General features: G+C 25.8%; 3 protein-coding genes and 1 pseudogene across 4 annotated transcripts; 1 reads left to right on the forward strand and 3 right to left on the reverse strand.

The window, feature by feature from the left end:
* Window positions 1-406: 406 nt before the first annotated feature.
* Window positions 407-5,999, forward strand: MKS88_003588 (E3 SUMO-protein ligase PIAS; the record flags this gene model as incomplete). Its single annotated transcript, XM_067216692.1, has 5 exons — window positions 407-444; window positions 672-1,072; window positions 1,470-2,564; window positions 2,734-2,880; window positions 3,871-5,999. 5 exons carry the CDS (start codon window positions 407-409, stop codon window positions 5,997-5,999), a joined length of 3,810 nt encoding a protein of 1,269 aa, XP_067072401.1.
* Window positions 6,000-8,751: 2,752 nt separating this feature from the next.
* On the reverse strand, window positions 8,752-15,179 carry MKS88_003589 (annotated as a pseudogene). The gene is made up of 4 exons: window positions 15,061-15,179; window positions 9,917-14,757; window positions 9,103-9,733; window positions 8,755-8,920 (listed from the first exon to the last, which is right to left on the reverse strand). Coding segments are annotated over exons 1-4 (5,757 nt in total).
* A 263-nt stretch (window positions 15,180-15,442) lies between these two features.
* On the reverse strand, window positions 15,443-21,053 carry MKS88_003590 (guanylyl cyclase beta; the record flags this gene model as incomplete). Its single annotated transcript, XM_067216693.1, has 12 exons — window positions 15,443-15,464; window positions 15,767-15,883; window positions 16,241-16,539; window positions 16,875-17,941; window positions 18,159-18,415; window positions 18,733-18,973; window positions 19,131-19,472; window positions 19,712-19,864; window positions 20,012-20,186; window positions 20,342-20,605; window positions 20,767-20,895; window positions 21,012-21,053. The coding sequence occupies 12 exons, from the start codon at window positions 21,051-21,053 to the stop codon at window positions 15,443-15,445; spliced, it is 3,108 nt and encodes a 1,035-aa protein (XP_067072402.1).
* Window positions 21,054-22,451: 1,398 nt separating this feature from the next.
* Window positions 22,452-23,432, reverse strand: MKS88_003591 (uncharacterized protein; the record flags this gene model as incomplete). The annotated part of the gene is made up of 1 exon (XM_067216694.1): window positions 22,452-23,432. The coding sequence occupies one exon, from the start codon at window positions 23,430-23,432 to the stop codon at window positions 22,452-22,454; it is 981 nt and encodes a 326-aa protein (XP_067072403.1).
* Between the last annotated feature and the right edge of the window lie 155 nt (window positions 23,433-23,587).

Here is a 23,587-nt window from a genome sequence, read left to right on the forward strand (position 1 = left end):
TGCATGTTATGTATATTTATTTATACATATAAAGCTACATATGTACACATAAATGGGTATATATATATATATATATATATATATATATATATATATATATACATACATAGGTACATAAGATGTTTACATTTATATACATATACATATAAATAATCTATGCATATTGTATATGTATGCATATCTACATTTTCGATTTTAATTATGTTTTTATTGTTAATTTTTTTGTGTGGATTAAATAGCTATTAATGCGATTATTGTATATAAAAGTTTAATTTTTTGTTAATAAAAAATAGTATACTAATAATATATAAAAAGCAGAAAAAGGAAAGTACAAAAAATATTTTAAGCTGATAGAAATAATACATTTAGGAAAAAAAAAATATACCTATATATATATATAGTAACAATGTCTTACAATGTTTACAATACTAATATGGCTGATTGGTAATGTTAATATACGTATTATTATCTTTGTATTTTTATGTATTGTGTTATTTATTTACGTAATATCATTATATTACTATAGTTTTTAAGTTTCTGTAATTTTTTAGTTACTCTCTTTTCATTTATATACTATATATATTGTTTTATGTATATTTGCTCAAAAGTGACGTAAAGAAAAAAATAAAAACTATATATATATGTTATCTGTTTTTTCCCATCATTTACAGCTTAAATAAACTAAGAGTGTATGACCTCAATCAGTTATGTCGAAAGTTTTTGTTACCACAGCATGGGAAAAAAGTTGCAATAGTAGAACGGATATTAGAGTACATTACAGATGTTGAAAGAGAAGAACAAATATATGAATTTATTTTAGCAACGAAGCCTTCCATTTTTGATTTAATTAGCGGAAGGAGAATAAATAACCCACTTAATAATAATATTATTAGTAACAGTCATAGTAATAATAATAAATATTTTAGTAATAATAATAATTTCTTTCTTAGTAATAATAATAATCACGCAAATAACCTTTTTTTATGTAATAATAATGATAGTGTTAATCATTCAAATAGTGAAAACTCCGTAATAAAAAAAAATAATTTACCCGTTGAAAGAAAGGGTAAAGGTAATCAATAGCACAATCATGAAGGAAAAATATACACATATGCACTTATATACGCATATGTACATATATGTAAATATATATTTGTGATGTACCTTATTCATTCGTCGTGTACATAAACGCCATAGACGTGCAATGTCTCCACTTTTCAGTACTATTTTTTACGAACGTATAGGCGTTTACATATATGCATACATATATATTTACACATTTATATACACACGTATATATACACGCGTACATATACACACGTACATATACACACGTACATATACACACGTACATATACACACGTACATATACACACGTACATATACACACGTACATATACACACGTACATATACACACGTACATATACAAACATACACATCTAATTCATTTGCGTACCTTTTTTATTAGCGGTGAAGATATACCAAGAGGACAGCGATTTTTCTTCGTGCGTTTGCGGAGGGATGAACAAAAATGTTATTAGTAAAAATTGCATAGTAAAATGTATAGAGTGCAACAAATTACAGCATGTCAGTTGCTATACTCAAAATGCATGTGTAAACAAAGACTTAAATAATTACAAAATATTATGTGTAGTATGTCGACTAAGAGATATTGACCCGTTTTATCCTCTGAAGAAAGTATTATGGATGAAAAATTTAAATGTGAATTCAGAAAAATTAGTGATTAATGCATGTGATATTAAAAGTTGGAGAAATGAAAATAAAGAAGTTATAATATTTTGTATGCATATTGACAAAAAAAATTTAAGTACTAATGTTAATTTAAAACAAGAATGGCCAAGGACTTTTATTTTAAAAGTGAACGGTAATGTTATTGAAAAAATTTTTGAACCCTCATGGGAACATAAACGACGGGATAGCCCATTAAAAATTACTCATACATTAAAAGCAGGAAATAATAATATTGATATAAATATAACAAATTATGAAATACCAAAATTATATGTTGTTGCTTTTTTATTATGTAATATTGAAACAGAACAAAGTATAATTGAAAATGTTATTGTTAATAGTTCGTTAAATTTTAAAGATTCAAAACAAAGAATAATTAATATATTATTAACAAAACATGATGATGATGAAGTTATGTGTATGGAAATTAATAGAAAAATTAGTTTGCATTGTCCTTTTTCTTTAGATAGAATTTTAATACCATGTAGAGGAGTAAAATGTTGTCACATACAATGTTTTGATTTAAAATCATTTATTGATGTAACTAAAAAAACAAAAGCTTTTAATAATAGATGGAAATGTCCTGTCTGTTCGTTATTTTTAAGACCAAAAGATTTAGTAATAGATACATTTATTACCTATATTTTATCACAAGTACCTAAAGACATTAAAGAAGTAGAATTGAGCAAAAGTGGGGAAATAATTTTTAATCATAACAGTGTAGAAGGGAAAGTGATTAAGCAGGTGGATGATATTGATTCAGTGAATCTTCAGAAGAGCAAAATAGAGATTAAAACGGAGTATAATACAGGTAACCAAAAACGATTGCACATGTATTCTTGTACAGTGTATTCATGTTTTTCGTGTGCATTAAATTTAAAAACTTAACTTTGTCCTGGTATATATATACATATGCGTATGTTTGGGTATATATATATATATATATATACAAACATTTCTCCGTTTACTTATTTTTAAAGCTCGTAACAGTATTGAAAGCGTAGGAGATAAAGACAATATATTCAGTCCTAATGAAATTATTATATTAGATTCAGACCCGGAAGATAACAATAATTGCAGTTCTTTTGAAAAAAGCAGCGTGCAAAAGAATCATAATGTTACACAGGGTATGCCTTTTGTTAATTAAATTTTCACACTTAGATGTATATATTGATAGAGTATATGTTACATATAAGAAAAATATTCACAGATAAGTATGTACGCATGCATATATATATATGTGTATATGCATAAACTTCGAAGTATATGTATTAAAAACGAATAAAACCAGACACAAACTACACATTAATACAAAATTCTGCATAGAAATTACATCTCGTTTAACACAATTTTTTTGTAGAATTTTCAAATTTATAAACGCATTTTCAATTAAAAGACAAAATGTTATGTAAAATATTAATTGAAAAAGAGGAAGAAAAAGTATATATATACTTATATGCATGCATGCATATATATATATATATATATATGTATATACATATACGCGTGCGTGGAGTTAGAATAGAAGAGAAAAAACGAATCTATGAGAAAAAGAAAATACACAAAGAAAAAATACATCTAAGCATATAATACACGAGATTAAGCGGGGGGAAATAAATATGAAAAAGAAATGGAAGTGTATTTTTTTCCATTTTGCTGATTGAAATTAATATTTTTATTGTTTCAACTACAAATAAAATTTACTTAAAATGAATTTTGGTTAATTAAGGAGCCAATTGAATTCTTTCCTTTCACTGCTACAAAATTTTATTATTTTATTTTTTTTTTTACACCCTTTTTATGCGCATAATTGCATATCTTTTTTGCTTGCATATATATATTATTATGTACATGCGAAAGTTTTAGGAGAGTTGAATGTTCGGAAGGTTTAATACCATAGAATTGTACATGTATATATAATTATACAAGTACATATGTATGTGTATGCGTGTGTACATGTATATGTATGTGTGTGTGCTTGTGATGTGAATGTGCCTACATATTATTTGTATATATACATAGAAAATATATTTATACAGTAATGTGCACGTATGCATGTATCGATGAAGACATATAAGTTTTTTTTTTTTTTTTTTTTTTTTTGGACATTGCTTTAGGTGAACAAGAGGTCATATACATATCAGATAGTGATAATGAGGATAGTTTACCACAAACAACACACAATATTGACAAAAAAGGGAACGAGGAAAATTCTCCCTTTTTATTTGGAATGAATAATTATAGTACTAATAAAAGTGTTAATAATTTCTTAATGAGAAATATTAAAGGTTTAGATAAAAGAAATTTCCTTCCAAACTCTCGTATTTTTTTCAACCATATGGTTTTGGATGTTTTAAATGATATTAGTAAAATTCATGTGAATGAAAAATTGTCAACTGTGAACATGCAAAAGGAGAGAACACCAGATCCTAATAATAATACTAATACAAACAACAATAATAGCGGCAGTAATCATAGCGGAAATAATCATAGCAGCAGTAGTGATATTAATACTAGAAGTAATACTAACATTAATAGTAATATTAATCATAATAATAATAATGATTATAATTATAATAATAGTAGTAACAATAGTAATAGTAATAATAATAATAACAATAGTAATAATATTAATAGTAATAGTAATAATATTAATAGTAATAGTAATAATATTAATAGTAATAGTAATAATATTAATAGTAATAGTAATAATATTAATAGTAATAGTAATAATATTAATAGTAATAGTAATAATATTAATAGTAATAGTAACAATATTAATAGTAATAGTAATAATATTAATAGTAATAGTAATAATATTAATAGTAATAGTAATAATATTAATAGTAATAGTAACAATATTAATAGTAATAGTAATAGTAACAATATTAATAGTAATAGTAATAATATTAATAGTAATAGTAATAATAATGAAATTTCGAGCGCACCTCCTTTGGGTTTTTATAATAAAAGAAGCATATTAGCTAAAGATATATATCTTCTGAGTAGTCAGAATGCATTGAGCTTAAAAACAAATAATGAATATATAAGTAACCGTGATTCAGTAGAAGATAATAATTTATTTTATTTAAATAATGTGAAGAATGGGAAAATATGTTGTACACCTACCCCTCAAGGAAAGGATAACATAATTTCAATAAATAATAATTTAGTTGCAGTAAGTAATACTTTATTATCTTTGAATAAGGATATCAGTTGTAATAATAGTATTGCTAGCAGTCGTAAATATAGTAATGGTAACAGAAATTATAATAGAATTAGTGCCAGTAATGATAATATAATTGGCGGAAGTATGGATAATATAATTGGCGGAAGTATGGGTAATATAATAGGCGGAAGTATGGATAATATAATTGGCGGAAGTATGGGTAATATAATAGGCGGAAGTATGGATAATATAATTGGCGGAAGTATGGGTAATATAATAGGCGGAAGTATGGATAATATAATTGGTGGAAGTATGGGTAATATAATTGGCGGAAGTATGGGTAATAACGGGAAAAGTAAGGAGCACCTATCACTGCTTGACATTAAAAAAATGAGCGAAGCATTATTTTCAGAAAATGAAAGTAACAACCGAGCATGTTCTAGTGAGGAACAAAATTTCATTATTAATGATAAATCATGTATAGGCGAGAACAAGAGTAATTTTTATTTGAAAATAGAAGGTAGGTCTATTTTCGACAAAGATAAATTACCAAATAATGAAATAACCAGTCTTAATAATTTTGAGAGTTACAAATATCTTGACAGTGATTTAAGGGATATACTTGTGGACGAAAATAAACAAAATAAAAAGAAAAAGAAAAGGAAGAAAAAAGAAAGAAGAAGTAATACAATGGAAAAGATACGGAAATATGATAGTTTTTCAAGTAATTTTAATTTCTCCATGATTAATTTCAAAAGTAAATATAGTAGATGTAAACAGTTGAAGGATAGTAATAATAATAACAGTAATAAAAATAGTAGTAGTAGTAGTAGTAATAATAATAATAATAATAGTAGTAAAAATAATAGTACTAGTAATAATAATGATAATAATAACAGTAGTAGAAACCGTAGTAACAGTAAAAATAGTAACAAATGTAAAAGTTGTAGTAGCACAAACATTAAGAATAAAATTTATCATGTTATGAATAGATCCAGGTACACCAAAAAAACTAACAGCAAAAACGATAGTTTAAATGGCAAAAAAAGTAAAAAAAAAAAGAAAAACAAGAAATAATGACCTTACCATACTGGTTGAACATATGCGAATGACGAGAACAATAACGTTCAGATAGACACAACAAAACGTGGTTAATAATACTCACTAGTAATTCCTATTTCAAAGTAATAACATATATATATATAATAAAACAACCAGAGGTGCATGTTTAAATTGTTATAACTAGGTTGATGTAATAAAAAGGTTTTTATTTCTATATCTGTAATTGTGCAATGATAATATAAAGAACGGAGGAACATATGGAAAAAAAAAATTATAACTGATATAAGTTTTAAAGTGTATAAATAATACGTGAGCCTATTATAAGAAATGTGAATTGTTTAAATTATTCTGATCATAAAAAGAGAAAAAAAAAAAAAAAAACGTAGTTTAACAGAAAATGAAGTTTATTTTATTCACACGTATATATATGCATACATACATTTAAGGGTATAGAATAGATAAAATACAGAAGGATATTAAAGAATATTTCTCCATCCTTGTAAAATAAAAATAAAGTAGAAAAACAGATGTATACACGTGTAAATATATACACATGTAAACATATGCGCATGCAGTACATATGTACGTATATTAGATTTATGTGTTAAGAATAGAAGAAAGTTGGCAAAGAGATATTATATAATATTGATATACCATATACTTAATATTTTTTTGAATTTTTAAGAAACAAGGGAAAACCATATTAATATTATAAGATAAATATATGAAAAAATTACTTTTCAGATTTGCTTAATTTTAACGTGTAGGAAGAAAAAATGCAAATACACATTAGTTCAACGGATACTGTTTTTTTAGTTCTAAAATAATTTTAATATTAATAAGATTTTCACTTCATTTCTTTTGTTTTGTTTTGTTTTGTTTTTTGTTTTTTTTTTTTTTTTTTTTTTACATAACGAAAAATGTATTAAATATTTAAGATTTTATTCTTAAAATGTATATCTGTTAGCATATGATTTCAATGTAGACAGTTATAATATTAATTAATATTCTCAATATATTTTTTAAAAACATTCAAGCACAATATACATTATTAACGTAACACCGAACTATATATATATATATATATATATAAGCATATATTTTTCGAAGGTTCCGCGTCTTATTAAAATTTTAGTAAACGACATAATTTAGCTTCTCACCTTTAATCAGTCATCTACAAACATAAATATATACATATATATAAATGTATGTACTATATTTTTTTTTATTTTTTTTATTAAAAATGAAGAAGTATAAAGAGCAAATTATTTTTTATTTCAAATTTTGCAATAAATATACTATTCATTGAAGATAATATTTTACAGCTCCAAATTTTTTTTATTGCATAACATTTTTTAATAAATGTAAATGTTAAGCAAAATATGTGTATGTATTAACATATGTCTATACTTTGCGTTTATATACGTTTACGTACTTTTACATATGCTTTTACCCCGAGTTAACTACAAACGTACTGATTTAATTAAATTAATAAGAGTACCGAGAAAACTTGTTACCCCTGTTAGGTGTTTGTGCAAGTAACATTTTTTTTCAGAATGTTTAAAAATTTTCTTTTGCAGTTTTTAAAGTTAACAAACACTTCTATAATTGTCTTAGTTTTTTTTTTTTTTCTTTTTTTTTGTTAAAAGATGCAAATGCTGTAAATTTTATAAAAAAACTATGAATATTTTTAATCAACATATCTTCCATGCAACGTATTTATGGATGTGCTCATGAAAAAATAAGTTAAACAATTAAGTACATGAATAAATAAGTAAACAAACGAATAAGTAGGTGAATAAATAGGTAATTAAACAAATACATAGATGAATAAATAGGTAATTAAACAAATACATAGATGAATAAATAGGTAATCAAACAAATACATAGATGAATAAATAGGTAAACAAACAAATATATAGATGAATAAATAGGTAAACAAACAAATAGACAAATAAATGACAAAATGAATATTTACCTTTTTATATAGAGACATCTACAAATTTGTGGTTTACTTCCGTAAATTTTTTATTTTTATCCCTTTTGTTAAAATGCCCTTTTTAAGTGATTACATTCAAGATAAACATCTTTTACATTTTAAATACCCACTTACTAGGAACAAGTAAACAATGTCTATATATTACTTTTGCTTCAGTGAAGTTATGCTGAATTACATAAATACAGCTCGTTTCATTAATTATTGTATGCCATACAAGCATTTTATGTTAATGCCTTCTTGATTTATTTTATTTAGTTGTTTCTCTATATAATAAACAATTAGTGTTAGAAGTATATCGCTCATATTGTTCTGTAAAATTAACTTTTATATTAATATCGTATTATTTTAATTTTTTCCTTTATTTTTTTAATGGAAATATAAAATAAAAAAAAAGAAAATAACCCTTGTATTTTTTAACTTTTGTATTGTGTTGCTAAAATTTTGAATATGTATTGTATGTCTTTTGTAAAAAAAAGAAAGTTTAGCTAATTTAAATGAATAATATTATAAAAATTTTAAATATTGTAAAATTAGTTATTTCTTAATTTATTATTTCGTTATTTATTTCAATGTTTCAATATTTTTTTCATTCCCGTCCACTTCGTCAGCTTGTATGCTTGTGAATTCGTATTGATGTAAATGTAAACAGTGCTTCCTATGTTTTTTTTTTTTTCTTTTTTGTTCCTTGCAAAATTCGCAAATATAGAATTATTATTTAATTTATTAATAAATATTAATTTTTTGCTTACTCTTTTTTTATTTATATGTTTAAAGTTTAGGTATCTTTTTACCCTTTTCTTCCCGCAATTTCAGTAAGGTTTCATAATCTATAATTTTTTGATCATAATCTTCATCATAATTTTTATCTTCTATAACGTATAGATTTATCTCTTTGTTACTTATATATATGGTTTTATAGTACCAAAAATTTAGCTTCCTAAAAAAAATAGAAAAAAAAAAAAAAAAAGTAGCTTATAAAGGCAATTGTAACACAGTGCGTAAGAGCTTCTTATATGCGCTTTTCACTAAATATTTGCTATAAGTTTTATTTTATTCATTTACACAATTAACACGTAAATACACACGTGACCACTTAAAAGACATAAGACTTCAACTTACGCCTGAGGTTCGTTTTCCATGAAAAAGTTTTTGAACTGCTCAGAGCAGATGATCTCTCCTGGTATTCCGTTAGATTCTATTTTGTTGGCTATTAATACATCCAATCCCCACATATCGTATCTAATTCTAACAGATCCGATGATCCCACCAACGCATGATCCATAATGTAATCCTATTCTCATACTGAAATCATGTTTCTTGAACTGTATTTTTATAGTATTAATATTGTGTAAAATAAGTTTTGCTAATTTAAATATATTTAGAATTCCTTCAACTGCTTGACTTTCATCAGTAATTGAAGAATTAGGTTGGCTAGTAGCTACATATGCATCTCCAATTGTAAAAAGTTTATACAATCCCAATTTAATTGTGTCTTTATCAATTTTAGATATTAATTTTTGTAGTAACTTTAGAACATCTTTAGGTGAAACTGTTTTACTCCATCTTGTGAAACCAACAATATCAGCAAATAAAAATGCTATTTGTTCATGCTTGTATGTTAACTGTAGATTATCATTTTGATATTCTTCTAAAACATGTCTCGGTAATATTCTTGTGAGGAAATCGTGTGATGTTTTTTCCATTCTATTTCTTTTCCTCTTTATTAAATACTGAGTTCTGTCTATATATTCTGAATACCAAAAGTAGAGGATATTAATAGAAAGAATCAAAATGATACTACAACATATTCGAATTTCGCTCAAATGTGTAATAAAGAGCTTAGAAAATGAATAAATAAGAAATACAAAAAAGAATACGAAAAAAAAAAATTTATGCTTAAATAACATATTTTTAATAAATATCAACTGCATACAAATAATTAACTCAGTTGCATCTTTCATAAAAAATAAAGATCTCTCATTTGAGTTTCCAACTAAATTACTATAGTGTATACAAGACAGATCTATTAATATAATACACCAAGAAGATAAAAAAATATTTAATATAAAAGTTGTCCACATCATTTTACTTGAATTATTTTTAAACTCCCTTAGTTTTACTTTTAATAAAAGCCATATGAAAGATATTATAAATAAATAAATAGATCTTATAAGCCATATAATTACGATAAAATCATTTGTTTTCGATTTATGATCATAATAAGATAACTCAATCACATTACATAAACTTAAAATTAGTTCCGATATAATAAATATTATAACTAATTTTTTGGTTAAATCAATATTTATTATTTCTTTATAATATCCTTGTGTGTATTCTTCTTCTAATTCTTCATCTCTAAATTTATAAAAAAGGTTATTAAAATTGGTGTCCTTTTTTTTATTTAAATGTAATGTGGACGTCAATTTTTTTAGCAGTTTCTTATTATACTTATCAAATTTATTTACGAAATCTAAGTTTTTGTTACTAACAGTTGTGCTTGTCTTAATAAGTTGTTCACTTCTCTTTGTAGTACCACTTAGAGGTGATATACTATTTTCATATTTATACTTAATAGATTTATTTCGTTCGCGTATATCCATACTTTTGAAATAACTTCTAAATATATGGTTAATTTTTGTTAATATACTCTTCTTTTTTTTGAGGGATGGACTGTATATAAAATATTCTTTTTTTGCATTATCATTTACTACGCTCATTGTTTCATTTGATTTTATAGCACAAGAACTATCTCCAAACTCTTCGGACATATAGCTTTTTCCATCCTCTTTTAAACTGTAAAAACTTATTTTTTTTGTGATATTTTTTTTCTTTTTTAACGCTTTCTCTGATTCATCCTCCTCCCTCTTTGATTTCGATTTATCTTCATAACAATAAGCATCATTAGAATCCTTCTTTTCCTCCTCACTCGCATCTTTTCTTTTTCCTTTCTTGCGGATCCCCCCACTTCCCGTCTGATCTCCTCCATAAAGTATATTAGCTCTGTCGCTTCCGTTGCCAATGATATTATCACTACTACTACTTCTATTGCTAGTATTACCACTGCTAGCACTATCACAACTACTTGCGCTATCCTTCACAGCGTTTTGTGCACTGCTAAAATTTACCTCCTTTTTTTTAAGCAAATTGCTCTCATTTAGTTTATGTGTGTTTTTTCCCTTATAACTATTTCCATTTAATTTAAATCTACTCTTTTTTTTTTCATTTCTTTCGTAGTTATTCTCAGGAGCACATTTCATGGCAGAACCAAATATTATCCCCTCTGCGCTCAGAAATTTTTTCACTTCTGTATTATTATTTAGATCTACTCTATTTTTTCCAAAATAATGACCTCCATTTAACGCGGTGCATGTATTTTTGTTTTTTTTACTCAAATCTTTATTCGATATTGTTCCCGATGAGTAATTGTTCTTATTTTGGTTAAATGTACCATTATTATGTGCATGTATTTTTTTCTTCATCCAAACATGTCCACACGGTTCGTCAACAGAAGAAACAAAGTATTTTAGTTTGTTTTCATAAAAAGAAGAATTAGATAGTTGCGTATACGTATCATCTACCATTTTTTGTGCTTCATGCTTAGAGGAATGAAAAAATTTTTTTTGTCTGCTCTTTGGGTAATCGTTTTGTTCATCGTCATACTCATTTTTTCTATTTTTAAAAGAAAATTTTCTTTTTCCTTTTTTTCCTGTTTTTCCTGTTTTTCCTGTTTTTCCTGTTTTTCCTTTTTTTCCTTTTTTTTCCTTTTTTTTGTTTTTTTCCTTTTCGCTCTTCTTTCCTTTTTTCTGGTTTGTCTTCTTGTTCTCCTCTAATTGCTGAATTTCCTTTTTTAATAAATTTTTCTTTTTTTTGTATATTTTAGTAAACAAATCATCGAAATTTATGAATTTTTTATCTTGCATTAGTTGGTTTCCATAATATTCAGACTCAGTGGAGTACTCATAATTTGATGTAAAATTATCATTTGCAAAATTGTATGATACTCCCTCATAGGTAGATGTATATTTATGCTTCTTTCCTTTTTTCTTTCTTTTAAAAACATTTGAATCTTTCAAAATTTTATTAAAATTAAATATAGGGGAGTAAAATTTACTTTGGTAATTTTTTCTTTCTTCTATATATTTTTTTATTATATGATCCTGTATTTCATATTCTGCTTTAAATTCGGATGGGTACTCTTCTATGTAACGTAAATACCGTCGTTTTTTCCTCTTTCCTTTTCCAACTGATTCTATACTATCCTCATCCACTAAATATTGAGAGGTATACAATGCATCAGACGCATAATCTCTTTTTTTGCTAACAATATCATTTGTTAAACTTACAGGAGTTTCCAAAATGTATCCATCATTTCTTCTTCCACTTAGAGGAGATTCAAAGATATATGCAGCATTTCTTCTTAAACTTTTTGCTTTTTCCAAATTTCCGAAGCTCAAGTATTTGGACTTTTTATAGTAAACATCCCTGGAATGGGTAAGAAGATTGTCACTTGCTATGCTCATAGTACTGTCATCGCTTTTGTTGCAGTAGCAATGTTCGCCTTTTTCATACATATCAAAAATATCTGCAATCAGCTTGTTCTCTGTTTTTTCTTTTTTTCTTTTTTTTGTTTTCGAAAGTTTTTTCACATCGTCCGTTTGCACTTTCGGCTTTTTTTTCTCATTCTTTTCTTCATTCTTCTTTTCCACCTTTTTTTCTTCACTCTTTTTTTCCTTTTGCTTTTTCCTCTTCTTTTCGTCTATCTCTTTTTCTCGATTCTCCTTCCCCTCCTTCTTTTCACTTTTTATCTTCTTTTTTCTCTCCTCTTCCTTAATCAGCTCCCCTCGTTCTTCCTTCTCCCACGCCTTTCCCTCAACGTTTTTCTCAAATATAGTGGAGCTAGACAATCCAAGCTCCGCAGGTTGTTCTTTTTTCCTTTTCGAATTATCTAAAATATCAACAAGTAAATAGGTTTTCATCTCTCCTTTTCCCTTGATGAATATTTTTCTTTCTTCCCACACTAGAGTCTTATCATCCTCTAAGTACTTGTATGTATCATATGAGACATGGATGTGATCTGCGAGGGATGTAGACTTCATTCTTGAAGCAGTATTAACAGTATCACCGAAAAGTGAATACTGAGGCTTGACTGATCCGATAACGCCACTTATTGCTTTACCTGTATGTATACCTATTCGCAGACTAATATTTTTATGTACATATCTGTCATAGGTAAACGCATTAGTATTGGTTCTGGTATTGGTACTAGTATTGGTACTAGTATTGGTACTAGTATTGGTTCTGATATTGGTTCTGATATTGGTTCTGATATTGGTACTAGTATTGGAACTAGTATTAGTGTTATTGTCAGCGTTAGTACCATTATTGTTATAGTTAATGTTATTGTTGCTGTCCAGGCTGGACTGTTGAGTGTCTAAAACTTTGTAGGTTATGTAATATTTTGCGCTTAGTTGAGCTATGGCCAATTTGATTGCGCACCTTGTATCATATTTAATTTTGTAAATGCTGTTGTTTTGTTTTTCACTTAGACCTGATGCAGCTAGGTATGACTCGAATACTGTTTCTATTTTGATGCAATTAAAATATTTTATACATTTATCAAAATATAAATATAAACTGTCTAATGTCTCAACTAGTGCATGGGGTTGTAAAGTAGAAACCATACTTTGAAAATCATCTATATCACAAAAAATAACCGATATAATTCCTCTGTCTTCTCCTGATATATTTTTTCCCACCATTATTCCATCAGCTTTGGGATGGCTTACTAATAAATATTCAACTAAAAAACTAGGTAACATTGTATGTAATATTTCTATCTGTTTAGCTAAATTAATCTTTTGTTTGTATCTAAAAAAAAACTTTTTTTTTAAGTAATAAATTTCGTAATATTTCATATATAAACATATTAAAGTAAAGCTTAATATACATATTAAAAAGGTTAGTACTTGCTGTTTACATAAACAGGAGATATTTACATTTTCTAAGTTATTTATACTTAGATAAGGATTTGCACAGAATGCTGAACAGGAAGAATCAAAACTCTTATTTTTATGATAGTACACCCATGTTGTTATTATTAGTATAATTACACAAATTAGTAATCCTTCTAATATTTTAAAAGAAATAAAATATATGTAAGAAACTGTAAAGGAATAAACTACTAGCATATTAATTATATTATAACTCACATTATCATATAATTCGAATATAAAACCAAGTATTAATAGAAATTTTCCAAATAAAAAAAAAAGAGTAGAATTAGAATTATTTCTTAACTTTATATATATTAAACACATTGCTCCTAATAAATAATACCATATCAAAGTGTAAGTTATGACGTTCAGATTATTTTTTGTAAGTTTTGAAGCTAATGCTTGTGAAAAAAATACTACTAAAAAAATTATAAACAGTATAATTACAATTATCCTTAGTTTTAATTTGTTTCTCTTTTCATATGTTTTATATTCCAAATTTAATTGTTGATTCCTGTATTTTATATTGATGTCTATAATTTTTTTGAAAGTTTCATAAATGAACTTGGTTTTGTTACGCTTGGTGTAATAATAGTTATTATCATCCTTTATTTTATAACTCCTTGGGGTAGGTATCAACTTTTGCAGATTTTTATTTTTATTGAAATCAATGAAATTATTTGTGTTATCGTCTACTTTGTATGAATTTCCCCACTTATCTTTTCCCCCTCTCTTTACAAACTTCTCGCGGAAGTAGTCAGAAATGTCTGGATATATGCTGCGGTCAGGAAGTGGAAAAAAGTAAAAAAAAAAAAAAGTAAAACAAAAGAAAACAAAGCAAAAAAAAAAAAAAAAAAAAAGCAAAAGAAGGCAAAGCAGAAGAAAACAAATCAGAACAAAGTAAAACAAAATAGTGCTCATATATATTAATTTTCAGTAGGCATGACAAATCACACAAATATGTAGAACAACTAACTTGCAAAATCATACGCCACATGCACACAACGTAAACACTTTCACTAGATAGATATAGAAAAAAAGAAATAGCCATTTATCCCATATTAATTTTTAGTTGTCATACTTGTTGCTTATAAATTTCATAGCTTTATCAACTAAAAAGTTAATATACATAATTGGAAACAGAGATACCCAAAAATATACATCTTCCGTGGTAAAAAGACTAAACTCGCATTTCCCCATTTTTAGACAATCAAATAGTGTGTATACATTAACATATATAAATAAAGAGCAAATAATAACAACCGCCATAATAAAGAAGTACAGATGCCACGTTTTCGAAAATAAAAGTATTTTTTCAGAAGTTATGAAAAAATTTAGGATAAATATGTGGAATGTAAAGGTTCGATGCGTAATTAAGTGAAAAACGAGAGTCCTTAAAATAAAGTATGAAATAAATGAAATCAGCGCAGCTTCCATAATTGTCAAAAATATAATCGTATTGTTTAAGAAGTATTTCCTTCTTGCCTACAAAAAAAAAAAAAAAAAAAAAAAAGGAAGAAAAATACATATCTGTGGATTCACAGATACACACATGTTCCAGTGTACAATTAGGTTAAAATGAAATGCATTCTTTTTTCACATTTTGTTTTTCGTTTTTCATTTTTCTCTCCTTTTTCTTTCGTTTTTCATTTTTCTCTCCTTTTTCTTTTGTTTTTCATTTTTCTCTCCTTTTTCTTTCGTTCTTCATTTTTCTTTCCTTCTTCTTATTCTTCCATTTTTGTGTTACCAGCTGATAAATGTACGGAACGCGTCTGATGAATTTATACGGCAAGTCTATATCATAAGCTGAAAAGGCTATAATTAATAAATAATGAAAAACAGCAAACGTTGTTTGGGAGTATAAAATTGATGAAATGGAAGATCCTGAAAAATAATTGTCAAAACTGTGAAAAAAGTAGAACGAAACGATTGTGATCTTTAGATATATTATCCACAGGAATGCTCTACTATAAAAAAAAAAAAAAAAAAAATGCAAATAAATGAATAAAGAAGCAAATATAAATAATTTTCCGTTTAAAAACAAAAATTAATGTCTATTCAGCTACACAACAGGAATACTGAATCTTACGTGAATATGTGCTCAACATGTACCACACACGTACTAAGTATGTACTAATTAAGCATATACTAAGCATGTACTGACAAAGCATGTACTAACTAATCATATACTAGACAACAATGAAGCAAATCATGTATAAATGTGCACAAAGTCCGAAAAACATTAATTTTTTTCCTATTACCATAGGGAAAATCTGTTTAAACGACCTAATACAAGGAGATCACTAACGTGTTTAAACTTTTGCAGTACATAATCAGAAATACTGTACAGGACATTAACTTGTTCATTTAAACTCAAACACACACTTATAGTTGTATATTTTAATAAATAGGCATCATTTAATGTAGACCCAATACCTAATATTGTTAATCTAGGACTAGTAGAAGATAACAATTTTTTTATTATTTTCCCTTTAGTCTTATTTTTCAACTTACAAAACATAATAACTGTGGCTTTCATAGCTATACATAGGAACATTTTCTGCACTCCAAAAGGGAAATAAAATAAAATCATAATACGTAATATAATATATAACATTTGATATACATCGAAATTAATGTGAGGCTGTACACAAATTCGTAAGTAGCTTAACTGTTTAAGTGCATATGGCGAATTACATATATGTAAGTTGATAAGTAATAGTTTATGCACATTAAGGTTTATACTTATTGTCACAAATAAGCAAGTTCGTATGTAGCTTTATACATATTCCCCTCAATACATAGTGTTACATATATGCAAGCATGTATGTGGATGTAAAATGCTAAATCACAGTAATGCTAAATATGTGCATAAATCATTTTCACATAACTAACCATTGCATGCGCATTAGCCATAATATTTTTGATACTTGCATCGTTTATTGCGACAGCATATGAAGGAGGTTTTAGCTTTTCCAGGGATTGAACAAAATTGTTAAATAATATATTTGCCATATATTCAGTATTGTCTGTATTAAAAAAGTTTATTAGGAATAAATTCGAATTAGAAGCGATAAGATTGCATTCCAATGCGGTCAAATAGGTATCCTTTGAACATCCATTTGTAAATATACATGACCTTATATCAAACTTTATTATATCGTTAAAAGTTTCTTTTACTCCTTCTTTTAATTCATTTTTCAAACCTATTATGCCTACAACCTCCAAATCGTACAAAAAAAATAGTTTCATTAAATCGTATAATTTTAGGGACAATTTATTTCTGGAACTTTTTAGAAAAAGGTATTTTGCAATGTCTTCATTTTTTATTTCCTTTTTACAAATAAATAATATTCTTAAATAGTTCATTGTATATAGTTTTATAATTTTTTTAATTTTACTTAAATTATTTTTCGCTTGTGATAAACAAGGAATCATGTTAAAATCATAACCTCGAACATATAGTACCCCTTTGTCTAATTCATTTGCATATTTTAAAATGCACATGGAAAAATTATTACTTGTTAAAAAATCATGAAAACAAATTATATAATATTCTTTACATTCATTTTTTAAATTATAATAAAACACACTATTCTTATAACAGTAAGCATGAAATCCTATATTCTTTACAATGTTATATAAGCATACATCTTCATGTTCAATTGTATTTAAACTTTCCTCATCTGATTCCTCACTATAATCATAATTACGATGTTCATTCTCTTGTTCATTTTCATTTTCATGTTCATTTTCACTTTTCATATGTTGATCGCTATAATTTTCACTTCTACATTCTTTTATAGACATATGTAGGCATTTCTCATTAAAAATGATAATCCTGTTACATACACTCATTCCTAAAATAAATTCTTCTATTCGGATTGACTGTTCGCTCTTATTCTCTGCATCGTCAATTACTTCCTTGCAGTTATAGCTGCTTTTGTAATTCTCGTAAAATTCTAAAGGGAGTTAACCACATAAACATTGCGTCAGCATGTATATATATATATATATATACATTAGAGTAAAATAAGCATATAATTAAACACATAGATAACTCGAAACGTTCATTTTCCGTAAATTACGGAGAACATCAGACAGTAAATCATACATTTTATGTATCACGAGGTTTTACATGAACAGTTCATGCGATTTTTTAATGTTATAAATTTTTACGGTTATATCCTGCATTTAACTTGGATTTAATAAAAGATGTAAGTCTAACGTTCTTATTCAAAATTTCTTCGTTCAAGTAACTTTTATATTTTTCCTTTAGCAGCTTAGACAAGTCATCAACAAACGGGTCATATACCGAATTTACTCTTTTTTCAAACCTTTTTAGAAACAAACCGAAGTCTCTTGAAGGGAAGAGTATATTTTCAGGATCTTTAAAAATTCTTTCATCTAAGTTTAAAAGCTCCTCAATATTTTCTCTGAAAAATTTTATAAAAAAAGGAAAAGAAGTTTTTCTTTCAATTAAAAAAAAAAAAAAAAAATTGTAAGGTCACTCCTATAAGTCGAAATGCAAATGCTCCGAGATTTCATAGAGTTTATTTTTGCTAATATATTAAACTTCTAATTTTGTACGCAGCTTGTTTCTGCCCATGTATGTATATATGTACATACATACATAAATAAATGTTTTTATATATATAAGCATTTACAAGTATATACACATGCTCACGCATAGACATACACATACTTATAATTATACACATAGACGTATGTATTTGCGCGTTTCTATTTGAACCTCTCTGCATCCAGTATGCTTAGAGTGGGCAACTGAAAATTTTCACAAGTATGAACAAAGTCTTCCTTCGCATATAAAACATTATTAACTACACATGATACAAATAGATCTTTTTTTTCTACAAGAATTCCATTCCTTGCTGTGGCTAACAAATCTACTGTGCCTAATGCATCATTTTTGTTTTTATTGAAAACTTTTGGTTTATCACTATCCTTGCTCTCTTTCATTCTTACATCATTTTCTGCATTTAAGAAAAGTTATTCAATAATTATTATTTTTTTTTCTTTGTAGTGTCGTATAACAGGTAAAATTACAAAAGTGCCAAAGGAAAAAGAGCAAAAATAAGAACTCATAATGCTGCAGTTTCCATCTCTTTTTGTATATATATATATATATACCTATTCTCAAACTTTGAATTATGTATATAAGGCTCTTTTCCGAATACATCATAATAGGCAAAACTAGTATATAAAGACCAATAAAATCTTCTAGAACATTAAAAAAGGAATCCTTTGTGTTATGGAGAGATTCATTTTTATGGTAGAAGGACATCTTTATTATAATACTTAGGAGGACAAAAAAGAAATACATAAATATTAAGTAATACACAACATTATTCATCTTTATGCAAAATGTTCTATTCTCTTCAATTTTGTGAGGAATATTCAAATTTTTTTTTGTGTCGGCCCCCGTGTATACAACTACTGCATCTATGTATTCTGCTCCTTTCAAAATGGAAGCTAAAAGAAGAAAAAGGTTATAATAAAAGAAAAAAAATAAATAAAAGCGGCAAAAAAGTAATAGTGCGTCAATAAATTTTTTAGTTGCCATAATAAGTTCCATAACTAATGGTGATAGAACGTGAATAGTAATGTCTTTATTTTATGAGGTATGTTTTATACTTTATTTTTTTTATTTGTTTATTCTTTTGTATATTCTTTTTTTTTTTCTATACTTCATTTTTTTCTTTTTTTTTTACATTGAAGGACAAAATTTTTGTAGCTCAATATCAACGACCTCGGGTGCTTGTCCAGTTTGAAGTTACCTTCAAAACGAAATATATCCTTGTTAGGCAATTCACATCTAATGACGCCGTTTATTTCTGATAGCATTTTTAAATAATCTCTGTCAACTAAAAATAGAACAATAGAGCATGATAGTATTGCATACGCGTGTGCATACATATGCATATATATATATATATATATATATATATATATATATATATTTATTTATATCTGAAGAAGAGGAGAAAACAGTGTAAAATGTGCATTTGTACTTTTGTACTTATCTACTGGGTATTTAATGCTCTTTCTAAATAACCCATCTATTTTAAAAGAGTCTACAACTGCATTTAAATTATTTTTAACATAAAGTATGACTGCATCAGCTGGAAATTCATCACCTTGAAAAATTCTAATTATGTTTCCTACTTTTATGTCTTTAGTCATAACCTAAAGGGATGGAATTTTTTTTTTAAATATTTTACATTTTATTTTTAAGGACATGTTATAACAATTTTCTACGTAATTAGGATATTTATCTTTTCCAAATTTTTTGTGCTATTATTTTGCATAATTTATTTTTTATTTTTCATCTATTCTTGTACTTTTTCAAAGTAAGACATTTTAGGTACTATCCTAAGGTAACACTGCGAATTTGCATCCTTTATATCCTTCAGTAGTTTTAACTCATACAGAGTTTCTATAACAACTAAAATGATAATGTTTAAAAGTAAGGAGATGGTCGTATCAATAAATACATATTCTTTTGTTATTCCTTTATTAATTTCAGAAAATAAATAGACGGTTAAAAATAAGGAGTATACAATAACTGCGTCGAATGATATAAGTCTTCTAATGAAATTATATAACTGAAAAGAGGGTAAAAAAAAAAAAAAAAAAGAGAAGAAAGAAAATGTTTACCGTCAATTAGTAATATTCTTAAATTGTATGTTTAGGTTAGAAAAACAAAATGCAATGAAAATTAAATGCAAATGTAACTTCAAAAAAAAAAAAAAAAAAAAATTCTTACAGAGAAATTATATATTCTAAAATAATTTCTACAAAATTTTTGTAAATCATCTTCGGAGGTTGGGTTTATAACAACTTTTCTGTAAATTTTATTATTTGTACCTATGTACTTTCTCTTTCCATCTAAATGCTATACATTCCAAAGAATAGAAGAAAATACATTTTTATTAAATCAGTATTAAAGAAGAAAAAATATATTAGATAAGTAAAACGTTGTCTTTTTTTTTTTTTTTTCCCTCGTTTTACCATTAACGTTAAAGCTTCGGTTTTTATTCTATTTGTTTTCATTTTTACGTTTTATTTTTAAATAAAGAAAAAATAAATTTAAAATATGAAACAATTATTCTGTACTTTTTCACAGTAGCATATCAAAGAATGCCAAAAGAAAAAAAAGTAAAAATTGTCCTGTGTTGTATATATAGAATGCGTAAACTTCTCTTAGACGCTTAAAGTTCAAACAATGGGGAAAAAAAAAAATGTATTCTTATCCTAAATCATATTGCTATTAACCATATTGGAGCTTTATTTATTGTATATTATATGAATTATTTGTTTTATTTTTCAGTTGTATTCAAAAATAAATAAATCAAAAAAATTACATTGTTAAAGTAACAATTAATTTGATCAAGTGAGCTATTATTATTTATATGTAATAATTTTTCATTTTACTTTCTTTTACTACAGTTTAATGTTGATTTTTTTTTTTTTTAAGCATCATCTTGAATAATGTGTATATAAATATAAGAACGTTTATATATATATATACATGTACTCTTGTACACGTGTACTTATGTACGTATGTTAAATAGGCATAAGCAAATCGGTCAGGAGGATGTAACGCTACATTTTATTTTCCGACACATATAGCTCTAAAGAATATAGTGTATTCGTGCAATATTTCAATGTTCTACAAATGGATAAATATCATTTAATAAAATTGTAAGCATTATTGTAACTACGAAGTTTTTTTTTTTTTTTTCATAACTTACAAACAATTTGATTACATATTTTATTTTTTTATCTAAATGAAGAAAGACATATTACTTTTCATTAAGATTCAAATTATAACAGAATAATAAACATATAAATTCGCATACAAAAAATTAAATAAATTTAATTAAAAAGGTATTCACAATAACACTTGTTTATATGTGTTTTTATTAATGGGACCACGAAATATTAAGATGTATCAAAAAGAAAAAAAAAAAATTAAAAACTAAAATATTATATATATACATAAATCATAAGTTCCTATCATTTTACTTTAAATTGGTATTAATTGTGCAAAAAGATCAAATAGTGTTAAGGTTCAATGGGTAAAAAAAAAAAACTATTTTTAAAAAATTGATCTTTTTGGCATTGTACTTGCATTGTGTTTATTTTGTCTTAAAAAAAAAAAAAAAAAAAAAAATTGGGGGATTTTACTATCTACCTGTTTTTTTTAAAGAATAACTTCTACGTAATATATAAAATACATTATAACATATATACGTGGGTAAATATATATAACAGATACAACAAACAAATCAGTACTATTGTAAATATAAACTTGTGTAGGGGTGTCTATTCTTCTACAACATCCTGTGGATGCTGTAAGAAAATAAACTTTATTCCTTAAATTTATAATAAGTGAAGGGAAATAAAAAAGAAAGAAAAGAAATTTGAAAAATAAAAAAGGGAGAACCACTATTTATGTAATTCTTTTAAAACACTCATTTTTCCTGAATAATAACCGGAGAAATACCATGACATAAGGTACTTCAACAGTTCTTGTAAATCTTTATTTTGATTCATAGTGTTGTCAATTGTTGGATTAACAACATTTAATTTTTTCATAATAAACTGATCAAAATTGCTGCTTATGAAATTATTTTCATTTGTGAATGCATTTTCTTCAATACACAAAAGCTGAGAAGCTAAATATATGTTTAAAGTATCATCATTTTTCTTGTATTTCATAAATATATCACTTATTTCTTTATTGTATTTTTGGAAAGTCTCATTAAATGGTATTGGTGGTGGTTCTATCAGACTTCTAATTGTTTCATTGTTCATGTTAATGAGATAATTATTTATGTTTTCTTTTGTACACACATTTGTGTAATACTTTACATATTCCCCTTCGAATTCTTCCCCATATTCTCCTTCGAGTTCGTTTTCTCTTGTATACTTAAGACTAATTAATTCATCGCTGGAACTACATGCAAAGTCTTCTTTTTCAAAATCAAAATTAATCTTATTAATATTTAAGTAATTTCTTTTTCTTTTATTATTTTTCTTTCTATCTGCCAAAATGTTTATAGATGGGTTATAAACAATATTGCCTTCATTAGCTGTTTCCCCCCAATTTTTTATTTTATGTTCATTATTTAAAAAGGGTTTATTATTAATTACATTAACAAATTCTAAATCATCACCAGTTCCATATTTATCCTTTTCTTCATTGACTGATATATTGTCCTTACCATTGCTTTCAATAAAATTGGTTAATTCTTCATTTTTTTTATTTAAGAAATCTTCATTTTCTAAATTTCTCTCAAGTGAAGACTTTAATACATTTGTTATGCATATAGATATAATGTTTTCATCATTTAGTATGCTTTCATTGCTTAATTCATTTGTTTTTTCTTTTCTTATACCGTTATAGTTCTCATTATTTCCGCTCATTTTTATGATCTTGCTAAAAATGAACTTTTTTTTTATTGTAAATGATGTATAAGTTAATTCAAGATGAAGATCTTCGCTCTTTTTAGGATCATTCTCACCATTATTATTTTTATTCAAAAAAAAAAAAAAAAAAAAATATATATATATATATATAT

This window comes from Plasmodium brasilianum, chromosome 11 (genome assembly GCF_023973825.1).
Source record: "Plasmodium brasilianum strain Bolivian I chromosome 11, whole genome shotgun sequence".
NCBI lineage: Eukaryota > Apicomplexa > Aconoidasida > Haemosporida > Plasmodiidae > Plasmodium > Plasmodium brasilianum.